The sequence below is a fragment of the Oryzias latipes genome, chromosome 16, assembly GCF_002234675.1.
Source record: "Oryzias latipes chromosome 16, ASM223467v1".
Classification (NCBI taxonomy): Eukaryota; Metazoa; Chordata; class Actinopteri; order Beloniformes; family Adrianichthyidae; genus Oryzias; species Oryzias latipes.
The window spans coordinates 6,943,964-6,967,481 of NC_019874.2; the positions used below are offsets into that span (position 1 = coordinate 6,943,964).

Here is a 23,518-nt window from a genome sequence, read left to right on the forward strand (position 1 = left end):
TGTCCCACTGTCGCTCGTCCTGCCCCAACATCTATAACCAACAACCAACCAAAGCCACAAGAGGAACTACAGAAGACGTTCCTTTGCTTTGGGGGGCCTTCAGGACAACATGCTTGCTGTCCACTGACCCAGAGCAATTAAAAGCCACCAGACAAGAACTCACTAGTCTCGCTCCAGGGTGGGGCACTGGTAACTCTTATCGAGAGGAGTAAGTTGATCTAGAAATGAAAAGGTTTTTGTCTGAATCGCTCTTAGTCTGGCCTGTCTCCCAGGACCAGTTTGAGGTGGTACACCACCCAGCTACCGGCTCCTGGGATCATTCGGGCACGCAAACCCCTCCACCACGATAAGGTGGCGATTCAGGAAGGGGATATTTATCAGTCACTAGCCAATTGCTAACAATTACTGTGTGGAAATCGTAGTACTCTGAGAAAACCCACAGGACTGCCAGGCTTTAATTTGGTTCATTATCTATACATTTTTGTGACTGATATTTTATTTTTTTTATTTTTATGATAATGTATTATTAATAATACCTTATTATAAACTCAATTTCATATATTTTATATTTTTAATTATTAATATTATTAGTAGTAGTAATGGTCACTGACTGCAAGGACCGTATTGTTTTCACAGTTGGAAAAATGTCTGCATCTTTGAGCAAACCTTTTTTTGAAACAGTAAATGATGCTGATAGAAATGCTAACACTTTTAGCCACATGCAGCTCAGACAGCCTTACATTAAGAGAAGGGCGTAGATGTGGACAGCGAGGGTGGGTGGTGCGTAGAGGTGAGGACGAGGGCAGGTAGTGCTCTTAGCCTCTAATTCACTTTTAAATAAAAAGTCTTTTTTAGAATCTAGGGAAAGCCGGAGCACCCGGAGAGAACCCACTAATGCACAAAGGAACACAAGAACAATTTCTGTGTCATGGTTTGGGTTTTTTGCCCTTGGTTTTTGCTTTCATTTTGTTTCTGTGCCTCTTGTGATAAACACATTGTGTTTTTTTTGTTTTCTGTGAAAATGAGGTTGAAGCTCTAGAACATTTGTTTTTTGATTGTATACATGGTAAATTGTTCTTGTCCTCTTTTGTTAAGTGGTTGACAGGTAAAAATACAAAATTTAACAATTTATTTTAAATAATCAATACATTGATTTGCATTGAAAAAACATTTTGTTCACAAATACAAATTCAGGCATAAAAGTAAAAAAAAAAAAGAAAAGAAGATTCAATATAAATCCCAAGTCTACACTTTATCCACACACTACTAGTGTGGATTCCTAAAGGGAGTTCCTGTATGTTTAATCTTCTTTTTTGCATGTCCTACTGACAATATAATGCATAACATTTTCTAAAAAAATAAATAAAATAAAATAAATGCACATACAACATAAATCCCCACTCTACACTATTTCCACACACTACAAGTGTGGATTCCTAAAAGGGGGGTTCCTCTATGTCTAAATCTTCTTTTACTCATTTTCCTGGTAGGAATAGCCGCTGCCTCTGTAACGATTTTGTGAGTAGGAATAGCCTCTGTTACCATTTTCTGAGTAGGAGAGGTGGCAAGGGCAGCAACACTCCCCATAAGCCAAGCCGCCATAGCCAGTTTGGTTTTCCATCATGCATTGGCCTGGCCTGTGTCTTGGTGTTGTTTCAGTTCTGTTACCTGCCTGCATCTCTTGCTTGGCAACAGCTTTCTTCACTTCAACTAAGTGTCCATTCACTGTGTGGTACTTTTCAACCAAGGCCAAGTCTGCCGTTTTGTGATGCGTGAAGTGCACAAAGCCGAATCCTCTTTTCTTTCCGGTCTCCTTCTCTAAGAGGATTTCAGACTTTTCGACTTGACCGTACCGAGAGAAGTAGTTGGTGAGGTGAAACTCTTCAATGTTGTTTTTCAAGCCACCAACAAAGATTTTCTCCCCCTTGGCAGGAGCTGCAGACCCATTGGCCTTTCCTTTAGGAACAGCTACTTTAACTTTGACACTGTTCCTTTGGACTGTGTGCGGCGATGCTGCCATGGCTGCGTTGGTCTCCTCTGGTGTAGAGTAGGTCACAAAGCCGAAGCCGCCGTAGCCATTTTGGTTTTCCGTAATTCCTGGCCCTGGCCTGTGTCTTGGTGTTGTTTCAGTTCTGTTTGCTGTCTGCATCTCTTGCTTGGCAACAGCTTTCTTGATTTCAACTAAGTGTCCATTCACTGTGTGGTACTTTTCAACCAAGGCCAAGTCTGCCGTTTTGTGATGCGTGAAGTGCACAAAGCCGAATCCTCTTTTCTTTCCGGTCTCCTTCTCTAAGAGGATTTCAGACTTTTCGACTGGACCGTACCGAGAGAAGTAGTCAGTGAGGTGATACTCTTCAATGTTGTTTTTCAAACCACCAACAAAGATTTTCTCCCCCTTGGCAGGAGCTGCAGAACCATTGGCCTTTGCTTTTGGAACAGCTCCTTTGACTTTGACACTGTTCCTTTGGACTGTGTGCGGCGCTGCTGCCATGGCTGCGTTGGTCTCCTCTGGTGTAGAGTAGGTCACAAAACCGAAGCTGCCGTAGCCATTTTGGTTTTCCATCATTCCTGGGCCTGGCTTGTGTCTTGGTGTTGTTTCAGTTCTGTTACCTGCCTGCATCTCTTGCTTGGCAACAGCTTTCTTTACTTCAACTAAGTGTCCATTCACTGTGTGGTACTTCTCAACCAAGGCCAAGTCTGCCGTTTTGTGATGCGTGAAGTGCACAAAGCCGAATCCTCTTTTCTTTCCGGTCTCCTTCTCTAAGAGGATTTCAGACTTTTCGACTGGACCGTACCGAGAGAAGTAGTCGGTGAGGTGATACTCTTTAATGTTGTTTTTCAAGCCACCAACAAAGATTTTCTCCCCCTTGGCAAAAGCTTCAGACTTATTGTCCTTTGCTTTTGGAATAGCTCGTTTAACTTCAACACTGTTCCCTTCCACTGAGTGCGGGGCTGCTGCCATGGCTGCGTTGGCCTCCTCTGGTGTAGAGTAGGTCACAAAGCCAAAACAGCGAGATCGTTGTGCATTCTTGTTTTGAAGGACAACGAAGTCAGTGAGGGTGCCGAACTGCTCAAAATGCTTGCGCAGCCCATCGTCGTTCGTGTTCACACAGAGTCCACCAATGAAAAGCTTGCACACTTTGTTGGTCATTTTTGATGAGATTTTTTTTCGTATCTAATCTTTAAGGAAGCAAACTTGAAATCTTGAGATGGCAGATGGAGAGGAAGGCAGGTATATTTATTAGTTTTAAGATGCGACAATGTGACATCACCTGATGACATGTGACATCAAATGATATCATGTGACATCACCTGAAGACATGTGACATCACCTGATGACATGACATCACCTGTTGATTTGTCATGTCATCTGATGACATCACATATCATCACATGGCGTGATGTCATCAGAGCTTCTGCAGGGTGAGGCATTTTCTGCTTAAAAAAAAAAAAACTTGAACAGAATGCAAGCTTACAACAGTAGAACCAATGTAGTATACCATGTGCAATAAAGAGACATACAGAGTAAATATTATTGTTCACTAATCCGAGTTAAAGATATATTTTCATTTGACTCGACACGTTTTCCACAGTTTCTGAAGTTAAAATGGCCAAATTTGTGTGTTGCGTGATCACATAGGGAGCGGAAACTCCGGGTGAGGCTCCGGAGCGCTTCGCCTCATGTCTGACTGGAGGACTCAATTTAATCAGAGACGTGCAGTCCAAGCGCTGCTTTAAGCGCGCAGAAAATGATGCCAGTGGCGCAATCCTTGCTAGTAGGGGGCAGACGTGAGCTGACAGCTACTTTGTAGCTTCACTGGTGCAGAAGAAAAATAAAAGAAGGAAGACTTTTCCAGACACCATCATGTTAGACCCAGACGTTGTCAGGTAGCAGTGATTGGTCCGAGTGGGTCTGAGTTAGGGGTGTGCCAAAATATCGATATTGTGATATATCGCGATATTTAGTCCCGTGATTCATCCTCGATGTGTCTTCATCAAGTATTGACCTTTTATTTACGCTTGGAGACCCTCTGATACGTTATATTAGTCGTCCTTTGGTAAGACAATTCTTTGGAGGGCCCATAGGGGTCGCTCATTGCGAGATTGGCTGTCGCGGACAGACGAAGAAGAATGCACATTCAAAACAAAGATGGCGGAGGGGAAAAACAATGAAAATAGCGAGAGGAGCAAGTTAAAAGACGCGCGGGCAGCATTGAAACTGCATCACCCGGAGGTGTGTCAGAAAGCCGTGGTTGTTATTGGCCTGAAGCCTACGCAGCCCGGCGCGGATACCTTTTTCAAGGCGAAGCTACCACGGTGACCATCTTCTGCAGGAGCAGAGGCAATAACAAATGGGATTGCTAAATGTGGCTCCGTCCCTGCAGCGAGGTGGAGAACGAGGGATTTGGGTTTTTATTGAATGCATTAGAGCCAGGCTTTGACATTCCCTCTTGGAAATACTGAAACAATGATCTATGCACTGTATGGTCAGACCAGAGCTATGATTGAGATGGAAATAGCAGAAAGAGTGGCATCCCTGCCCTTAGACCCCCCCTTTTCCTCAAATCAGCGGTGGACGAGGGGCGTCTTGACGCTAAAAAGCCTGAACATGAACATATAAACATGCATCACATGCAGCTTTTCCCCAAACGTTTTGTTCACAAAGATGTTTACTTTTAGATGCACTTTAAGTTCATCATGTATTTTATCCCTGGTAATTTATTTTGAAGCAGTTTATGCCTTAAATAACTTAAAGGAAAGTTCCTAGCTACTTGATTATTTTTTTCCGGCAGAATTTTATGTTTTTTTAGACTACATTTACATTACATGGTGTCATTATTTTTAACAAGGACACTATAATTTTTTTTTTTAGAAGTTAATACCAATGTGCCTGGCACCTACTTGACTGATTCATTTTTTATTCTGTTTACAGCAATTTTGTACTAAAAAATAGCACTGCTGTTCATGTTCACTATTTTTTGAACCAAATTTTACAGATATTTCCAAATGAAAATTGTCAACGTTTGTCAAAGACAGAGTATTACTGGTTTCAGAAATGTTTCACGAACGACTGTTATTCATTACACCAAATAGGACACAAGTTGTTCATTATCATTGTGTTCAAAAACTACAAAAGAAATGGAGAAATATTTCCAAAAAGCAGTTTTTCAAGTTCTTCTTTGATATATCATGAGTTATTAGAGGCGACATATATCGATTATCACATTATCGCCATATCGTCATAGTATCGTTATAGTGAGGAATGTATCGCAAATCGTATCGTGAGGTACCCAGTGATTCCCAGCCCTAGTCTGAGTCATCGTTTGTATTGCAAACACTCTCACCAATCAGGGGTGAGATTGCTGGAAGTCCACACGCCTACCCCTTGAAAGTAGGCGACACGAAGTCTGTCAAATGTTTTGGACGTGAGACCACCTACTTTGGAGGCATCTGATTGGTCTGTTTATAGCTTGAATAATTTGCACTACAGAAAAAAGATAATGAAAAAAACACTTTTATTTTAATTCTATTATTGACAACGTCCCTCCTTTTAGCCCATTAACCACCATCAGGGTTGTAGGTGACATGTTCTTTTTAGGATACTTTCAGGCTATAAAATGCATGAATCCTGATAGAACAATTCATTTGGAGTTCACTTGTAATATTACTGCCTTTTAAATTGACAAAAGAGCTGCATAAGCAGCAAGGGCATAACTAAAAGAGATAGATTTAAAGCATATATACAACTTATTTATTTAAAAATTCCTTTAAGTGACTCCCGATGCTGCTCAGGAACCAGATTTCAACGGCATAAGTCCCTCCTTTAAATTTTCAGCAGCTTCCTGGTTTTAAAGGAGAAGGTACCGGTAAATTCTGTTAAAGAGCAAACTTTTTTTGGATAAAAACTTAACCTTGGAGAACCCAAGAACAATTTTGCTCAGATCTTTTAAAGTTAATTTGACAAATTTTCTCTGTTCATTGAGGGTAGCAGCAATTCAAATGGCAAATAAATGTGAAATGAACAGAAAATAAACCATATTTATAAATAATAAATGAAACTACTTCAAGATTTGACTCCATGGGTTTTGCTGGGTTAATATTTAACCTCTTATAAACCTTTTGCTTTTACCATTACAAAGGTCAGTGATTTATGGAAGTAAAAAGCCTCAGTTTTTTTTAGTATAACAACAAAGCATGGAGGTGTAGATATCATAGTGCATAATATTATCATAATCATTGTATTGATATTGCATCTACCTTTTGTTTACATACATCTGTCCCTTAAAACATCTAGATCATAAACATGCACATGTGAAGTCTGAAGAAATCCCAGGCAACAAATATCTGTTTTTTAGACCAGAATAAGTGCCAGCATACAGACCTTTTCCAAAAAGTTTAAATATGAAAAACAATTGTTTTCCATAATTCCCTTAAAAAATTAAACTTCATAGGATATAGATTCAGTCCCATTTTTTTGCTCCACAGTGTTGCCAGAAATCGGGGAGTTTTGGTTCTAAATTTGTGGATAAAAATGGCTTTGGGCGGGTGTGCATAATTCGGGTGATTATTGTGGTTGGTTCGGCGGTTTTCATTTTCTCGTGAAAATATAGTAGTGGTCTAAGTTAGGCTGGGCGACTGTTGGAGTTCCACTAAGCTTCTATGAACTGGTGTTCCATGAACGCACCATGCCGCGTGTGGGAGGAGCTACCAGCTAATGTTTTTCGCCTGATAGCCGCATGGAGCGGTGTCTGTGTTTATCTCACTTACAATGCATGGCTGCACAATGCACAATGCAATGTTCAGTTCGCCGTAAAAGTAATAATAAGAAAAGGTTTCCTCCAAATGAACAGACTGGTTCTGTTATTAACCCCCTGTGGAGGCTCAGAGGGTCAGAACGGGGAAGTGAAACCCAAATCAAACCCCGGATCTCCGCTGCGTTTTATGACCACCATGGTCAGAAACGTCATCGCAGGAAAGGTTCAACATTTTCCCCGAGAGGGAAAAATAAAATCAGAGGACCTGATTATAATCATTGTCTCAATGAAAATAGAAAAATATCATAAGGTTCAGGAGGCCTGAGCAGGCTTGTTCCGCTTTCCGCAGCCGGTCTCTGTCTGTCTGGCTCGCCTCCCGCCAGCCGGCACAGTGTAAGGCACGATGTGACGTCAGACTGGATCTGTGAGCACAGACAGCAGAGCTGTTAGCTGACGAGCAGAGAAGAGCTCTGAGCGAATGGCGTGAGAACGAGAGTCAGGAGTTTCAACGGGGACTTCAAGGTGTGGACGACCGGAGCTCCTCTGTGGTTTGGTCCACACAAACCCTCAAACTACAATAAGAGAGAGGTCCATGTTTGCATCTTCTGCAGCAGACAGATTGTTTGTCTCTATTTGATCCAAAGCCGTGCAGATGTCGCTGAAATATGTCATCTCTCCTACTGGCACACCGCAGAGTGGGTATCCAGGTATATGAGTCGATTTCCAGGGATCAGCCAATGTGCGTTTAGATCCCGCCCACTTTCACTGATTGACAGACAGACTCATTCTGCAGGAAAAGCTCTTCATGAAATGAATAAGTAATTCTGAAAAACAGCAATGTGAAATGAAAACAAAGATACTTTGGAAAATATGGATTTTGAAATCCGAGCTTCTGAAACAAGACAGAATTATAATAATATTCAACGTGATTAAAAGGAATATTTTAAAATGCTGTTTTAAAATGAACAGGTTTTTAAAGCAAAATGAAATATATTTGAGAATATAGCGGCTAATTTAAAATTTATGTGCAGGTTTTTCACAATTTCATGATCTTTTGATATATTTATGAGAGATTTATTGGTTTATTGTGTATTTGCATGAGGTCATGTTATTTATTTAATTATGATTAGTATAGGACTCCATAGTCTTCGCATGGATTGTGTCAAATCTCGCTTTTTTCCTATCTTTGATTTTGCTGACTACTCTGAACACAACTTAGCGTGATATAACTGCCACAGCCCAAAAACTTTTCGTATGTGTTGTGGGTAATCTCATTTTTTTCCTATCTTTGATACACACGACGCTTGCGAAAATGTGTTTTGCAAACGGCAAAAATAATGTTTAAAAGGAAAATAAATGTTTGAAAGCAAAAAAAAGTTCTTAAAATAGCAAGAAAAATTTGAAAGCAAAATAAATAATTGAAAAGCAAATATTTAATTTTTTCATTTGCAACCTAGAGAGTTTTGTGTGCAGCGTAGTGGCAGCCGGCACTCCATACTGCTGTAAAAAACAAAAAACTGTTGCAAAAAAAATGGGTCGATTCTGCTAAAACTGAGAATTTTTTTGTTTTTGTTTTATTTATCGACTAACGAAACCAATAAATCCTTGTCAAACATTTGAAGAAAGCTGATGTTGTTAGAAACATATTTATATCTGATGGAAATTCATTGTGATTTTACGAGGAGGGGGCAGTTGTGCTCCAGTCCAAATATACCTTTTCAACTAATGCAATACTTTAAAAGTTTGGAGTAAAAACAGTAAAAAAGAGAGAATCAAGCTCTTAAAGGTTTTGTGGGTGGCTCTCAAAAGAGCCGTTGTGGGTCAGTCCTTGGAGGACAGAAAACATGATTCTGGAGGTGTCATGGGTCTGCTCCCTCTGCAAGAAAGTGGATCATGAAGGAGTCTCTCAGCTGGAAGGCCTCTCTGTTGGCAGCAACCTATTTTATCCTGTGCAGCGGTTCGTCTACCACAGCCTGATCACTGCAGGTTCCTGTGGTGCTGAGGACCTGATGAAGCAGTGCAGAACACGAGAACTTCACACTCTGCTCTGGATCTTCAGTCAGGTTTCAATACAGACCCCACTGTGGAGAGAACATCCAGAAGGCCTTCTTCACAAGCAGGCGGGTTGGGGAGAGGTCGTAGTTAAAGATGCAGCTCTATCGGGAAAGGAGGCGCCCAGGAAATGACTGCATCGGGTTTCTCTGCAGTGGGAATGCCTCATCTGCCACAAAGATACAGGGAAGCAGTTCTTTGTTTTCTTTCTCTCGGGATTGAGGACTCATTGGAGACAGACGATTGAGTAATCAATCCACTGTGAAGCGTCGAATAGAAGGTGGAAAAAGCCAATGTCCCACTGTCGCTCGTCCTGCCCCAACATCTATAACCAACAACCAACCAAAGCCACAAGAGGAACTACAGAAGACGTTCCTTTGCTTTGGGGGGCCTTCAGGACAACATGCTTGCTGTCCACTGACCCAGAGCAATTAAAAGCCACCAGACAAGAACTCACTAGTCTCGCTCCAGGGTGGGGCACTGGTAACTCTTATCGAGAGGAGTAAGTTGATCTAGAAATGAAAAGGTTTTTGTCTGAATCGCTCTTAGTCTGGCCTGTCTCCCAGGACCAGTTTGAGGTGGTACACCACCCAGCTACCGGCTCCTGGGATCATTCGGGCACGCAAACCCCTCCACCACGATAAGGTGGCGATTCAGGAAGGGGATATTTATCAGTCACTAGCCAATTGCTAACAATTACTGTGTGGAAATCGTAGTACTCTGAGAAAACCCACAGGACTGCCAGGCTTTAATTTGGTTCATTATCTATACATTTTTGTGACTGATATTTTATTTTTTTTATTTTTATGATAATGTATTATTAATAATACCTTATTATAAACTCAATTTCATATATTTTATATTTTTAATTATTAATATTATTAGTAGTAGTAATGGTCACTGACTGCAAGGACCGTATTGTTTTCACAGTTGGAAAAATGTCTGCATCTTTGAGCAAACCTTTTTTTGAAACAGTAAATGATGCTGATAGAAATGCTAACACTTTTAGCCACATGCAGCTCAGACAGCCTTACATTAAGAGAAGGGCGTAGATGTGGACAGCGAGGGTGGGTGGTGCGTAGAGGTGAGGACGAGGGCAGGTAGTGCTCTTAGCCTCTAATTCACTTTTAAATAAAAAGTCTTTTTTAGAATCTAGGGAAAGCCGGAGCACCCGGAGAGAACCCACTAATGCACAAAGGAACACAAGAACAATTTCTGTGTCATGGTTTGGGTTTTTTGCCCTTGGTTTTTGCTTTCATTTTGTTTCTGTGCCTCTTGTGATAAACACATTGTGTTTTTTTTGTTTTCTGTGAAAATGAGGTTGAAGCTCTAGAACATTTGTTTTTTGATTGTATACATGGTAAATTGTTCTTGTCCTCTTTTGTTAAGTGGTTGACAGGTAAAAATACAAAATTTAACAATTTATTTTAAATAATCAATACATTGATTTGCATTGAAAAAACATTTTGTTCACAAATACAAATTCAGGCATAAAAGTAAAAAAAAAAAAGAAAAGAAGATTCAATATAAATCCCAAGTCTACACTTTATCCACACACTACTAGTGTGGATTCCTAAAGGGAGTTCCTGTATGTTTAATCTTCTTTTTTGCATGTCCTACTGACAATATAATGCATAACATTTTCTAAAAAAATAAATAAAATAAAATAAATGCACATACAACATAAATCCCCACTCTACACTATTTCCACACACTACAAGTGTGGATTCCTAAAAGGGGGGTTCCTCTATGTCTAAATCTTCTTTTACTCATTTTCCTGGTAGGAATAGCCGCTGCCTCTGTAACGATTTTGTGAGTAGGAATAGCCTCTGTTACCATTTTCTGAGTAGGAGAGGTGGCAAGGGCAGCAACACTCCCCATAAGCCAAGCCGCCATAGCCAGTTTGGTTTTCCATCATGCATTGGCCTGGCCTGTGTCTTGGTGTTGTTTCAGTTCTGTTACCTGCCTGCATCTCTTGCTTGGCAACAGCTTTCTTCACTTCAACTAAGTGTCCATTCACTGTGTGGTACTTTTCAACCAAGGCCAAGTCTGCCGTTTTGTGATGCGTGAAGTGCACAAAGCCGAATCCTCTTTTCTTTCCGGTCTCCTTCTCTAAGAGGATTTCAGACTTTTCGACTTGACCGTACCGAGAGAAGTAGTTGGTGAGGTGAAACTCTTCAATGTTGTTTTTCAAGCCACCAACAAAGATTTTCTCCCCCTTGGCAGGAGCTGCAGACCCATTGGCCTTTCCTTTAGGAACAGCTACTTTAACTTTGACACTGTTCCTTTGGACTGTGTGCGGCGATGCTGCCATGGCTGCGTTGGTCTCCTCTGGTGTAGAGTAGGTCACAAAACCGAAGCCGCCGTAGCCATTTTGGTTTTCCGTAATTCCTGGCCCTGGCCTGTGTCTTGGTGTTGTTTCAGTTCTGTTTGCTGTCTGCATCTCTTGCTTGGCAACAGCTTTCTTGATTTCAACTAAGTGTCCATTCACTGTGTGGTACTTTTCAACCAAGGCCAAGTCTGCCGTTTTGTGATGCGTGAAGTGCACAAAGCCGAATCCTCTTTTCTTTCCGGTCTCCTTCTCTAAGAGGATTTCAGACTTTTCGACTGGACCGTACCGAGAGAAGTAGTCAGTGAGGTGATACTCTTCAATGTTGTTTTTCAAACCACCAACAAAGATTTTCTCCCCCTTGGCAGGAGCTGCAGAACCATTGGCCTTTGCTTTTGGAACAGCTCCTTTGACTTTGACACTGTTCCTTTGGACTGTGTGCGGCGCTGCTGCCATGGCTGCGTTGGTCTCCTCTGGTGTAGAGTAGGTCACAAAGCCGAAGCTGCCGTAGCCATTTTGGTTTTCCATCATTCCTGGGCCTGGCTTGTGTCTTGGTGTTGTTTCAGTTCTGTTACCTGCCTGCATCTCTTGCTTGGCAACAGCTTTCTTTACTTCAACTAAGTGTCCATTCACTGTGTGGTACTTCTCAACCAAGGCCAAGTCTGCCGTTTTGAGATGCGTGAAGTGCACAAAGCCGAATCCTCTTTTCTTTCCGGTCTCCTTCTCTAAGAGGATTTCAGACTTTTCGACTGGACCGTACCGAGAGAAGTAGTCGGTGAGGTGATACTCTTTAATGTTGTTTTTCAAGCCACCAACAAAGATTTTCTCCCCCTTGGCAAAAGCTTCAGACTTATTGTCCTTTGCTTTTGGAATAGCTCGTTTAACTTCAACACTGTTCCCTTCCACTGTGTGCGGGGCTGCTGCCATGGCTGCGTTGGTCTCCTCTGGTGTAGAGTAGGTCACAAAGCCAAAACAGCGAGATCGTTGTGCATTCTTGTTTTGAAGGACAACGAAGTCAGTGAGGGTGCCGAACTGCTCAAAATGCTTGCGCAGCCCATCGTCGTTCGTGTTCACAGAGAGTCCACCAATGAAAAGCTTGCACACTTTGTTGGTCATTTTTGATGAGATTTTTTTTCGTATCTAATCTTTAAGGAAGCAAACTTGAAATCTTGAGATGGCAGATGGAGAGGAAGGCAGCTGTATTTATTAGTTTTAAGATGCGACAATGTGACATCACCTGATGACATGTGACATCAAATGATATCATGTGACATCACCTGAAGACATGTGACATCACCTGATGACATGACATCACCTGTTGATTTGTCATGTCATCTGATGACATCACATATCATCACATGGCGTGATGTCATCAGAGCTTGTGCAGGGTGAGGCATTTTCTGCTTAAAAAAAAAACTTGAACAGAATGCAAGCTTACAACAGTAGAACCAATGTAGTATACCATGTGCAATAAAGAGACATACAGAGTAAATATTATTGTTCACTGATCCGTGTTAAAGATATATTTTCATTTGACTCGACACGTTTTCCACAGTTTCTGAAGTTAAAATGGCCAAATTTGTGTGTTGCGTGATCACATAGGGAGCGGAAACTCCGGGTGAGGCTCCGGAGCGCTTCGCCTCACGTCTGACTGGAGGACTCAATTTAATCAGAGACGTGCAGTCCAAGCGCTTCTTTAAGCGCGCAGAAAATGATGCCAGTGGCGCAATCCTTGCTAGCAGGGGGCAGACGTGAGCTGACAGCTACTTTGTAGCTTCACTGGTGCCGAAGAAAAATAAAAGAAGGAAGACTTTTCCAGACACCATCATGTTAGACCCAGACGTTGTCAGGTAGCAGTGATTGGTCCGAGTGGGTCTGAGTTAGGGGTGTGCCAAAATATCGATATTGTGATATATCGCGATATTTAGTCCCGTGATTCATCCTCGATGCGTCTTCATCAAGTATTGACCTTTTATTTACGCTTGGAGACCCTCTGATACGTTATATTAGTCGTCCTTTGGCCTTTAGGGCGACAGTGGCTCAGGTGGTTGAGCGGGTCGTCCAATGATCGAAGGGTTGGCGGTTCGATCCCCGCTCCCACCAGCCAAAATGTCGTTGTGTCCTTGGGCAAGACACTTCACCCTCCTTGCCTCCAGTGTGGCTCCACTGGTGTGTGGATGTGTATGAATGATCCCGGTGATGGTCAGAGGGGCCGAAGGCGCGAAATGGCAGCCACGCCTCTGTCAGTCTGCCCCAGGGCAGCTGTGGCTACAACCATAGCTTACCATCACCAAGTATGAATGAGGAGTGAATGAATAATGGACACAATGTAAGCGCTTTGGGTGTCTTGAAAAGCGCAGATAAATCCAATCCATTATTATTATTATTATTATTATTAAGACAATTCTTTGGAGGGCCCATAGGGGTCGCTCATTGCGAGATTGGCTGTCGCGGACAGACGAAGAAGAATACACATTCAAAACAAAGATGGCGGAGGGGAAAATAATGAAAATAGCGAGAGGAGCAAGTTAAAAGACGCGCGGGCAGCATTGAAACTGCATCACCCGGAGGTGTGTCAGAAAGCCGTGGTTGTTATTGGCCTGAAGCCTACGCAGCCCGGCGTGGATACCTTTTTCAAGGCGAAGCTACCACGGTGACCATCTTCTGCGGGAGCAGAGGCACTAACAAATGGGATTGCTAAATGTGGCTCCGTCCCTGCAGCGAGGTGGAGAACGAGGGATTTGGGTTTTTATTGAATGCATTAGAGCCAGGCTTTGACATTCCCTCTTGGAAATACTGAAACAATGATCTATGCACTGTATGGTCAGACCAGAGCTATGATTGAGATGGAAATAGCAGAAAGAGTGGCATCCCTGCCCTTAGACCCCCCCTTTTCCTCAAATCAGCGGTGGACGAGGGGCGTCTTGACGCTAAAAAGCCTGAACATGAACATATAAACATACATCACATGCAGGTTTTCCCCAAACGTTTTGTTTACAAAGATGTTTACTTTTAGATGCACTTTAAGTTCATCATGTATTTTATCCCTGGTAATTTATTTTGAAGCAGTTTATGCCTTAAATAACTTAAAGGAAAGTTCCTAGCTACTTGATTATTTTTTTCCGGCAGAATTTTATGTTTTTTTAGACTACATTTACATAACATGGTGTCATTATTTTTAACAAGGACACTATAATTTTTTTTTTTTAGAAGTTAATACCAATGTGCCTGGCACCTACTTGACTGATTCATTTTTTATTCTGTTTACAGCAATTTTGTACTAAAAAATAGCACTGCTGTTCATGTTCACTATTTTTTGAACCAAATTTTACAGATATTTCCAAATGAAAATTGTCAACGTTTGTCAAAGACAGAGTATTACTGGTTTCAGAAATGTTTCACGAACGACTGTTATTCATTACACCAAATAGGACACAAGTTGTTCATTATCATTGTGTTCAAAAACTACAAAAGAAATGGAGAAATATTTCCAAAAAGCAGTTTTTCAAGTTCTTCTTTGATATATCATGAGTTATTAGAGACGACATATATCGATTATCACATTATCGCCATATCGTGATAGTATCGTTATAGTGAGGAATGTATCGCAAATCGTATCGTGAGGTACCCAGTGATTCCCAGCCCTAGTCTGAGTCATCGTTTGTATTGCAAACACTCTCACCAATCAGGGGTGAGATTGCTGGAAGTCCACACGCCTACCCCTTGAAAGTAGGCGACACGAAGTCTGTCAAATGTTTTGGACGTGAGACCACCTACTTTGGAGGCATCTGATTGGTCTGTTTTGGGCTTGAATAATTTGCACTACAGAAAAAAGATAATGAAAAAAACACTTTTATTTTAATTCTATTATTGACAAAATCCCCTTCTCTTAACCCAGGGGTCGGCAACCCAAAATGTTGAAAGAGCCAAATTGGACGAAAAAAAACAAAAAAACAAATATGTCTGGAGCAGCAAAATATTAAAAGCCCTATTTAAGATAAGATAAAAATAAGTCCTATATGAAGGCAACACATGCAATACGTATCTTTATTAGCTAAATTAGCTTACTATCAAAATGACTAAGTTGGCTACAAATACATTATAAGCATTAACGATTAAATGTTTATTTGTGCATTCTGCGGAGAACGACGCATCACTTGACTTCTATGTTGCGCAAGTTTAACTTCATTATAATATCAATGAATTATGTTTCATTGCTTTAATAAACTTAAAGAAATGTAATAAAGAAATCTGATTTTTGATGTCATTTTCATTTTGAGGATTCGAACAAAAAAACAATAAAATGGAACGTGCATGACGACGTTCCCCATGACAGTCAGCTTGCGCTCGGATGACAGAACAGCTTCAAGCATTTGCGGTGCCTGCAGACTTTCATTCAGCTCGTTTAAGTGGCTTGTCACAGTCATATCCACCAAAAAGTGCAGCTTTTCGAGCCAAGGTATCTTCCAGTTGCGGGTAGTTCAGGTCTTTTCTTTTCAGGAATGTTTTCACGTGTTTGAAACAGACGACAAAGTGACGCAAAACGTCACCCCTGGACAGCCATCGGACTGTGTTGTGTAGGAGATCAGAATATTCGCTTTGAATTTCATCAAGCAATGCACGGAACTGAGGGTGGTTCGATTTACATCAGCCACCTGCCTAGCGGTCCGCTAAAAGTAAAAAAAAAAAAAAAAAAAAAAAAAGCCCTGCTGGTAGAAACGTGTGTTGCAGGCTATGACGCAGATTTTCGTTGACAGAAATGTTGAAATTGTAGTGGTGGTCATGTGTATTTTAGGTCTGTTAACAGCAGGGGATTGTGGGATGTGGGATGATGAGCTTATTAGGGCTCAGCATGAGTGTTTCTGTTTGCTCATGTTTCTTTTCATATGGGAGTTTTGTTGTTCCACCTTAGTTTATTCTTCCTGTTATGTTGGTTTCTTTATGCTGCACCTTGAGTGTGGCAGGGAGAGAGGTTGATCACCCCTGTGCAATGTGCAATGTGCAATGTGGTGTGTGTTTATAATATACGGGCTTGATTGGCCGGAAAGAGGCTGTGCTCTCAGCTTCTCTTTCCGCCTCCTCCTGTCAGAGGCTGTTCGGTGTCGTGTGGTGTGTGGGACACCGACAGTTTTCTAGTGCAGCCACTTGATTGGCAGCTCAACATTTTTGACAGCTTGGCTCCCGTTTTGTCCGCTGCAAGTGACGGACTTGCTGGACGTTACAATATTTATTCTACACATTCTCACAGCATTGGAATACGTTGAGAATGATTGTGTCTTGTTTGTCCTCCTACAGAAACCATATTAAAACAAAAAATATATTTCTCTCCCCCATCTTTTTACATTTTCAAACATTTTTGAAAATGCTCCAGGGAGCCACTAGGGCAGCGCTAAAGAGCCGCATGCGGCTCCTGAGCCACGGGTTGCCGACCCCCGTCTTAACCCATTAACCACCATCAGGGTTGTAGGAGACATGTTCTTTTTAGGATACTTTCATGCTATAAAATGCATGAATCCTGATAGAACAATTCATTTGGAGTTCACTTGTAATATTACTGCCTTTTAAATTGACAAAAGAGCTGCATGAGCAGCAAGGGCATAACTAAAAGAGACAGATTTAAAGCATATATACTATTTATTTATTTAAAAATTCATTTAAGTGACTCCCGATGCTCAGGAACCAGATTTCAACTGCATAAGTCCCTCTTTTGAGGTTTCAGCAGCTTCCTGGTTTTAAAGGAGAAGGTTCCAGTAAATTCTGTTAAAGAGCAAACTTTGTTTGGATATAATCTTCAGAGAAGGCCTTGAAGGCCCTGATGGCCCACCCCTACCTAAAGTCCTGTAGAACTTTGTGATAGACCGTTGCAGTGGTTTTGGATTGAAGACAGCAGAGTTTACCAGCAGCAGTGCTGGACATTGCAGCCCAAATCCTGACTGACTGTGGATATTTCACTCTGGAGCTCCAGCAGCTTGGGTTCTGGTCCTCACCAGTCGTCCTCCAAACCCTTGGACCTTGATTCCCAAATAAAAGAAACACTTTACTTTCATCAGACCATAGGACCTTGGACCTCTGGCCAACAATCCAGTCCTTCTTCTCCTTGGTCAAGTGAGACGTTTCCACCGTTCACGCTCAGAAGTGGTTTGATCCGAGGAACCAGAATGTTGAAGCCCAGAATGTCTCCAGTCTCCAGAATAGGTCTGAATGTGGTGGTTTTTGGAGCTGTTCCTCCACCTCATTCCACTCTCTCTGGAGGTCTGCCGATTCTTGAATATTGTCCTTTAGATGATCCACTGAAGCCCATGTATGTCTCTTCTGCTGCATCTTCTGACACATTTTGTCTTTCCTTTAGACTTTCGGTTTATCTGCTTGGACACAGCACTCTGTAAACAGCCAGCCTCCTTAGCTAGGAACTTTTGTGGCTTTCCCAGAATATGGAGTTGATCGGTGATGGTCTTCTGGCTGATTGTCAGGTCTGAAGTCTTATCCATACTAACCCAACTAAGACTATACCATCATGGTTAGTCAATGTTTCTTTTAGATATCTTATAATGAAATTCTTTCATTTTTTGGAAAAAGCATTTAATGGGATGGTCCAGTCGTTCTGTATAAAAAAGGTGACCTCTGACTTCTATGTGACTATATTGATTGTGGTTTTTTTTTTTTTTTTTAACTTGTCCTGTCCAACAGCTAGGCAAACAGATGAGAGCTGAGGGCCTCTTGTGTTGGACATATTTTATTTTAACAAGAGGGGTTATTCATCTTCAGACAAACCAAAGGTATGTCTGAATAAACCCCTTTTGTAATTGAGGCCAAAATTTATTAATTTCAATCATGTTTGAAAATCTTTGGTGTTGGACCGGACGGAAAAGGAAAGAGGGGAAGAAGAGAGAGGGACGTTAGAGAGAGGGGGGGGTAGGAGGGTGATAATAGGAGGGGAAGAGGGGTAAGACCATGAAGCAGCATAGAGCAGACAGGTTTACTGGTTGTTTATCGTTACGGTACGGTTCAAATGTAGTACAAAAAGGGCGGGGCCTGTTCACACACACTCAAATATTATCAACACACCTGCTAGCCGCAAAAATGTCCACATGTCAACATGCACACAAAACAGATAGTGTTCACGAACGCATACCTATGCCTTTAAACCAACTAGTGTGAAATCTTTCATTCATTCAATCATGCAAACTATTAGTGCAAAGGTGAGCTAACACCTGTGCTCAGGTGAGTGTTTATGTTCTTCTAAAATGGATGGTGGAATGTGAAAAGAAGGAGGAGGAGCGCCCAGCCACCCCCACACCCATACCCCCGCCGCAGCAGCAGCGGCAGCCGGAATTCCCCCAACGCCACACGGGAACAGGCAGGGAACAACCGCCCCCCGGGCGACCAAGACCGCCACCCAGGCCAGGGCCAGCCGGACCGCCGCGAGGCCCCCAGAGCCAGAGAGCAGGGAGGCGCAGAGGGAAAGAGAGCGCCGCCCCAGCCCAGCCAGGAAAGCAGCCCCCCGCCGCGCCGGAAGAGCCCAACGCAGGGCCCCACCGGAGAGGGACGCCCACAGCCCCAGACGAGCACCCCACCACCACCCAGGAGTTCCGGGCATCCCCCCGCCCGGACCCCAGGTACGAGCCAGGACCCCCCAAGGGAGACCCGCTCCGCACTCCAGGCAGCCACCCACCCGGCCCACGGTTGGTCCAGGTAGGAGCAAGGCAGGGGCCCGCCGCCCCCGCCCAGGAGGGGGGAACCCCGGGGAAAAAAGGGCGGCCCACAAGGGATGTTATAAATATGGCCCGACCAGGCTCGGCCATGTTGGAAGTTTGGCGGGGCCCAGCGCCCAGGGGCAAGGACCAGGACCCACCCCCCAGGGACACGAACACCCCCGGCTCAGGTGTAATATGAACCCCCCCACCGTGCGGAGAGAGCACCGCCGGGCCCAGGGAGCCGGCACCCAAGGGACACGGCCGCCATCGCCAAGGGGCCCACACCCCCCACCAGGGAAGGGGCAGGGGACAGATGGACCCAGGTCCCACCTTCCTTGTAAAATGTGTGTGCGTGTATGGGTGTTTGAGAGGGTGTTTGTGTGCATGTGTGTGTGTTTATGTTTGAATGTATATATTGAAGGGGGAGGGGTGTGTGTACTAAGGGGGGTGCAGTTAAAATTGGCGAGTAGGGCACTAAGGGGACATCTCCTGATTACTCACAGTGATGTCCCCTCACCCTCCACACCAAGGGGCCCTAAATGTCTAAGGTGCGGTTAAAATTGGCGGGTAGGGTGCCAGGAGGACATCAGCTGCTTGCTTGCAGTGATGTCCAAGCACCCCCCCTACCAAGGACCCTACATGTCTAAGGTGCAAATAAAACCGAAAGAGGGGGGGCCCACTCCATACGGCAACCATAGGAGGGGGGCCACTCCCAAGTAGCCCCCCCCCCAAGGCGCATCGCAGGCTAGACCCCCCACCCCCTCACCCTAATATGAGGTTATATAAGGAAGGGGGTAAGTTGGGGACAGCTGGTAGACTGTCCCCCGGTGGTCAAACAGCCGTCCCCCTGCCCACCCCCAGCAAAGGGGCCAGGGCCACCCAGCCCAGGGGCCCACCCCCGGAGGCGCCGACACCCCAGGCCCGGCACCACCCACCCCACACAGAGAGAGAGGAGCCAGAAAGCGTCGCCCCCCCCCGGAGCAAGCCCAGGCCCCCACCCCCAGACGCCGGCCCTAGAAGAGCTCTGGTCAGGCCTCGACGGGACCGAGGAGGCCAACCGGCCGAGGCAACCACTGATTGCCTCAGCGGAGACCCCGACCCGCTAGCCCCCCCGACCCGTACTAATAATGGGCCCCCCCTCCCCCCCAGAACGCCCCCCCACAGGACAGGGCCGACAAGCCCCCCACCCCACCCCACCCCAGACCCCGCAGCCGAAGCGGGCGACACCCAGAGCGACCGGGGGCCCCGAGAGGGTTGTCCCGTCCCGCCCCAGAGCCAGGGAAGGGCCGATCCCAGCCCCAGGTGCAGATGGGCAGCCCATCCGGCGCCGCTGGGCCCCCCCCACCCGAGCAGGGCCCCCCGCCAACCCCCCCCAGCACAGGCAAAGGGACCACCCCCCCAAGCCAAGCCAGACCACCACCCCACCCCCCCACCACGCACCCCCACACCCAAGCCCAGAGGACCACGCAGCGCCCCAGCCCGCCCCACCCAGGCACCGGACCCGACCCCCCGACCAACGGAGCCCCCCACCGCCCCCGCCAGGCACCGGAAGCCCCGACCCCCACCCCAAACCACGGCAGAAGGGCAAGGAGCAGCGACGACCAAGCCCCCCACCCCCTAAGTCATGGAGTCAACCACAGGAGACCAGAGAGACTGAATTCTTTCAAAGTTACTTGAGCTTTGGGCTGACATTTTTTCCAAGCTGATATGATCAAACAGCAGATTTCTGTGTTGACTTATGTTTATATTTTTCTTGTTTTTCCAATTTATTAAAATAGTTTTTTTGGCAATACAAAGAGTTATGAAAATGATAGAAGCTAATCCTTCTTCTATATCGATGGCACTCATGTCACCAAGCACACAAAGTGACGGTGAGGCAGTGATTGAAACCTTAAGCCAGACTGATAAATCGGCACATACCTGCTGCCAGAGAGCCTGGACAGGCGTGCAGAACCACAGTGCGTGCATGTAGCTGTCGGGTAGATTATTATCACAGTGCTCGCAAATGTCTGAGTTACTGAGACCCATCTTGAACATCCTCTGTCCAGTGTAGTAAATTCTGTGAAGAGTTTTGAGATGGATTAGCTGCAGATTTGGACTTTTTGTCAGTTTAAAGGTGTTTAGACAAAGTTCTGACCAGAAGCTTTCATCTGTGCTGATGCTCAAATCTGCATCCCATTTTTTTGTTGGAAGGGCAATATTGTTATCTAAATTACATAAAAGTTTGTATATTTTGGAGAGAGTTCTATTCATTGAAAAATTAATCAGAGTGGTAACTACATCTGGTAGCTTTAAATCGTCGTCTTTAATTTTATACTTTTTAGTAATACTTGATTTAAGTTGCTGATATTCCAAGAAGTTATTTATTCCATGTTTGTCTTGAAGTTCCTGGGGGGTTATGAATCTTCTATCAATAATTACGTGCTCTAGTTGTTTTATGCCCCCTGCTTGCCAAGCTGGGAAGTGAATCATTTTTTTGTTAATAAGGATGTCCGGGTTGTTCCAGATGGGTGTCATTTTGCACGGTTGAATTGATGATTTTGATATTTTGAGAAATTCCCACCAGGCTGTTAAGGTGGCATTTATATTAATGCTTTTGAAACAATCCTGTTTTTTAACTGTTTGGCTAATAAATGGTAGCTGTGACAGGTTGATCTTTCCACATAACGCCTGTTCCAAGTCTAACCATGAGTTGGTTTCTTGATTATTTTTTAACCATTTTAAGATGTATTGTAATCTATTTGCAAGAAAGTATTTGTGGAAGTTAGGTAATTCTAATCCTCCACAGTTTTTTGCAGATTTTAAAGTTTTTAGACTAATTCTTGCAGGTTTGTTGTTCCATAGAAAGCTTGATATGGATGAGTCTAATGTTTTGAACCATTTTAATGGCGGTTGTGTGGGAATCATTGAGAAGAGATAATTAACCTTGGGTAAGATTTTCATTTTAACCGTGGCTACCTTGCCCATAAGGGACAAAGGCAGGTTGGTCCAGCGTGTTAGATCGTCCTGTATGCTTTTCAGTAGTGGGGTGTGGTTTAGCTGCACCAGTTCTGATAGTTTGGGGGAAAAGTAGATACCCAGATATTTGATATTTCCTGTTTTAACTGGAATTGTGAGTCTTTGTTCCATATTCCTGTTGAGTGGTAATAAAACAGACTTATTCCAATTAATGGAATAGTCTGATATGGAGGAGAATTCATTTATGATCATTGCTGTTTCATTTACAGAATGTAAATTCCTTAAAAACAGTAATATGTCATCCGCATAAAGACTAATTTTATGATGGCTGTGTTTGGTTTTTATTCCTATAATGCTCTCATTCTGTCTTATTGCTGCAGCTAAAGGCTCAATGAATATAGCAAAGAGAGAAGGAGAGAGTGGGCAGCCCTGTCTGGTTCCTCTTCCAAGAAAAAACCTGTTTGAAGTCTGTTTATTAGTTCTAACTGATGCATTGGGGTTGTGATATAATATTTTGATCCAATTGATGAATGCTTCTCCAAAACCAAACTTCTGGAGGGCAGCAATAAGGAACTTCCAATTAACTCTGTCAAAGGCTTTTTCAGCATCCAGCGATAGTACCGTCATTTCCTGGTTTTTAATGGTGGCAAAGTCTATTATATTAACTAGTCTACGGACATTATCATCCGAGTGTCTGCCTTTGATGAATCCAGTCTGGTCGAAGTGAATTATGTGAGGAGTGATTTTTTCAATTCTCTGTGCTAGTGCTTTGCAGATAATTTTTACATCTGCATTGATTAGAGAAATAGGGCGATAGCTTGAAGGACTAGTGGGATCTTTGTCTGGTTTTAGAAGAAGAATTATGTTGGCTGAGTTCATGTTAGGTGGCATTGATTGGCTCTCATTAATAGATGTGACAGTTTTATAAAATGTTGGTGCCAGTTGTTCCCAGAATTCTTTATAAAACTCAGCAGGAAAGCCGTCAGGCCCTGGTGCTTTACCATTGGGCATAAGTAACAGAGCTTCATGAAGTTCAGACGGCGAGAGCGGAGAATCTAAGTTTGTGATTTGATCCTCATTTAGCCTGGGTAGGTTTACATTATTAAGAAATGAGTCAATACTTTGCTCTGACGGATTGATCTGCGGTGTGTACAGGTTTTTATAAAAGTTTTCAAATGCGTTATTAATTTTGACCGGGTCATGGGTGACATTTCCTGTTTGGTCCATAATAGAGGTGATTGATGATTTTTCTCTGTTAATTTTAAGCTGATTAGCCAGAAATTTGCCAGATTTATTAGAGTTTTCAAATCTTTCAAGTCGTAGCCTTTGTATTTGAAATTGTGTTTGTTTATTGATGATGTCATTTAACTGCAGCTTTAAATTTTTCAGATCTCCCAGAATGCGTTCCTGTGCAGAAGCAGCATAAGCAGTCTCCAGGGTTTTGATTTTATTTTCTAATTCTAATAAATCTGCTTTCTCTTTGCGTTTTTTGTGCGTTGAATAAGAAATGATTTTCCCTCTCATGACTGCCTTTGCTGTTTCCCAAAGAACGCACGGTGGGATGTCCGGAGTATTGTTGAAGTCTAAGAAGGTTGCCCACTCTTTTTTAAAGAATTCAAGAAATTCCTGGTCCTTTAACAGAGACGTATTAAACCTCCAGGTTGTACCAGAGGGTGTGGATTTTTCCCTAGAAATGTTTACAGAGACTGGTGCATGATCACTGATAATAA

The 23,518-nt window shown here is 43.4% G+C and overlaps 3 protein-coding genes across 3 annotated transcripts in view; 1 reads left to right on the top strand and 2 right to left on the bottom strand.

Annotated features, from left to right (window-relative positions):
* The window catches only part of LOC101167393, a 93,107-nt gene that overhangs the window by 38,096 nt on the left and 31,493 nt on the right, over positions 1-23,518 (top strand). The window lies entirely within an intron of this gene.
* Positions 611-4,706, bottom strand: LOC111948981 (deleted in azoospermia protein 1-like). The gene has a single exon (XM_023964561.1). The coding sequence runs from the start codon at positions 3,149-3,151 to the stop codon at positions 1,472-1,474; it is 1,680 nt and encodes a 559-aa protein (XP_023820329.1). The 5' UTR covers positions 3,152-4,706; the 3' UTR covers positions 611-1,471.
* Positions 9,712-13,176, bottom strand: LOC111948982 (deleted in azoospermia protein 1-like). Its single transcript, XM_023964563.1, has one exon. It carries the CDS (start codon positions 12,250-12,252, stop codon positions 10,573-10,575), a length of 1,680 nt encoding a protein of 559 aa, XP_023820331.1. The 5' UTR covers positions 12,253-13,176; the 3' UTR covers positions 9,712-10,572.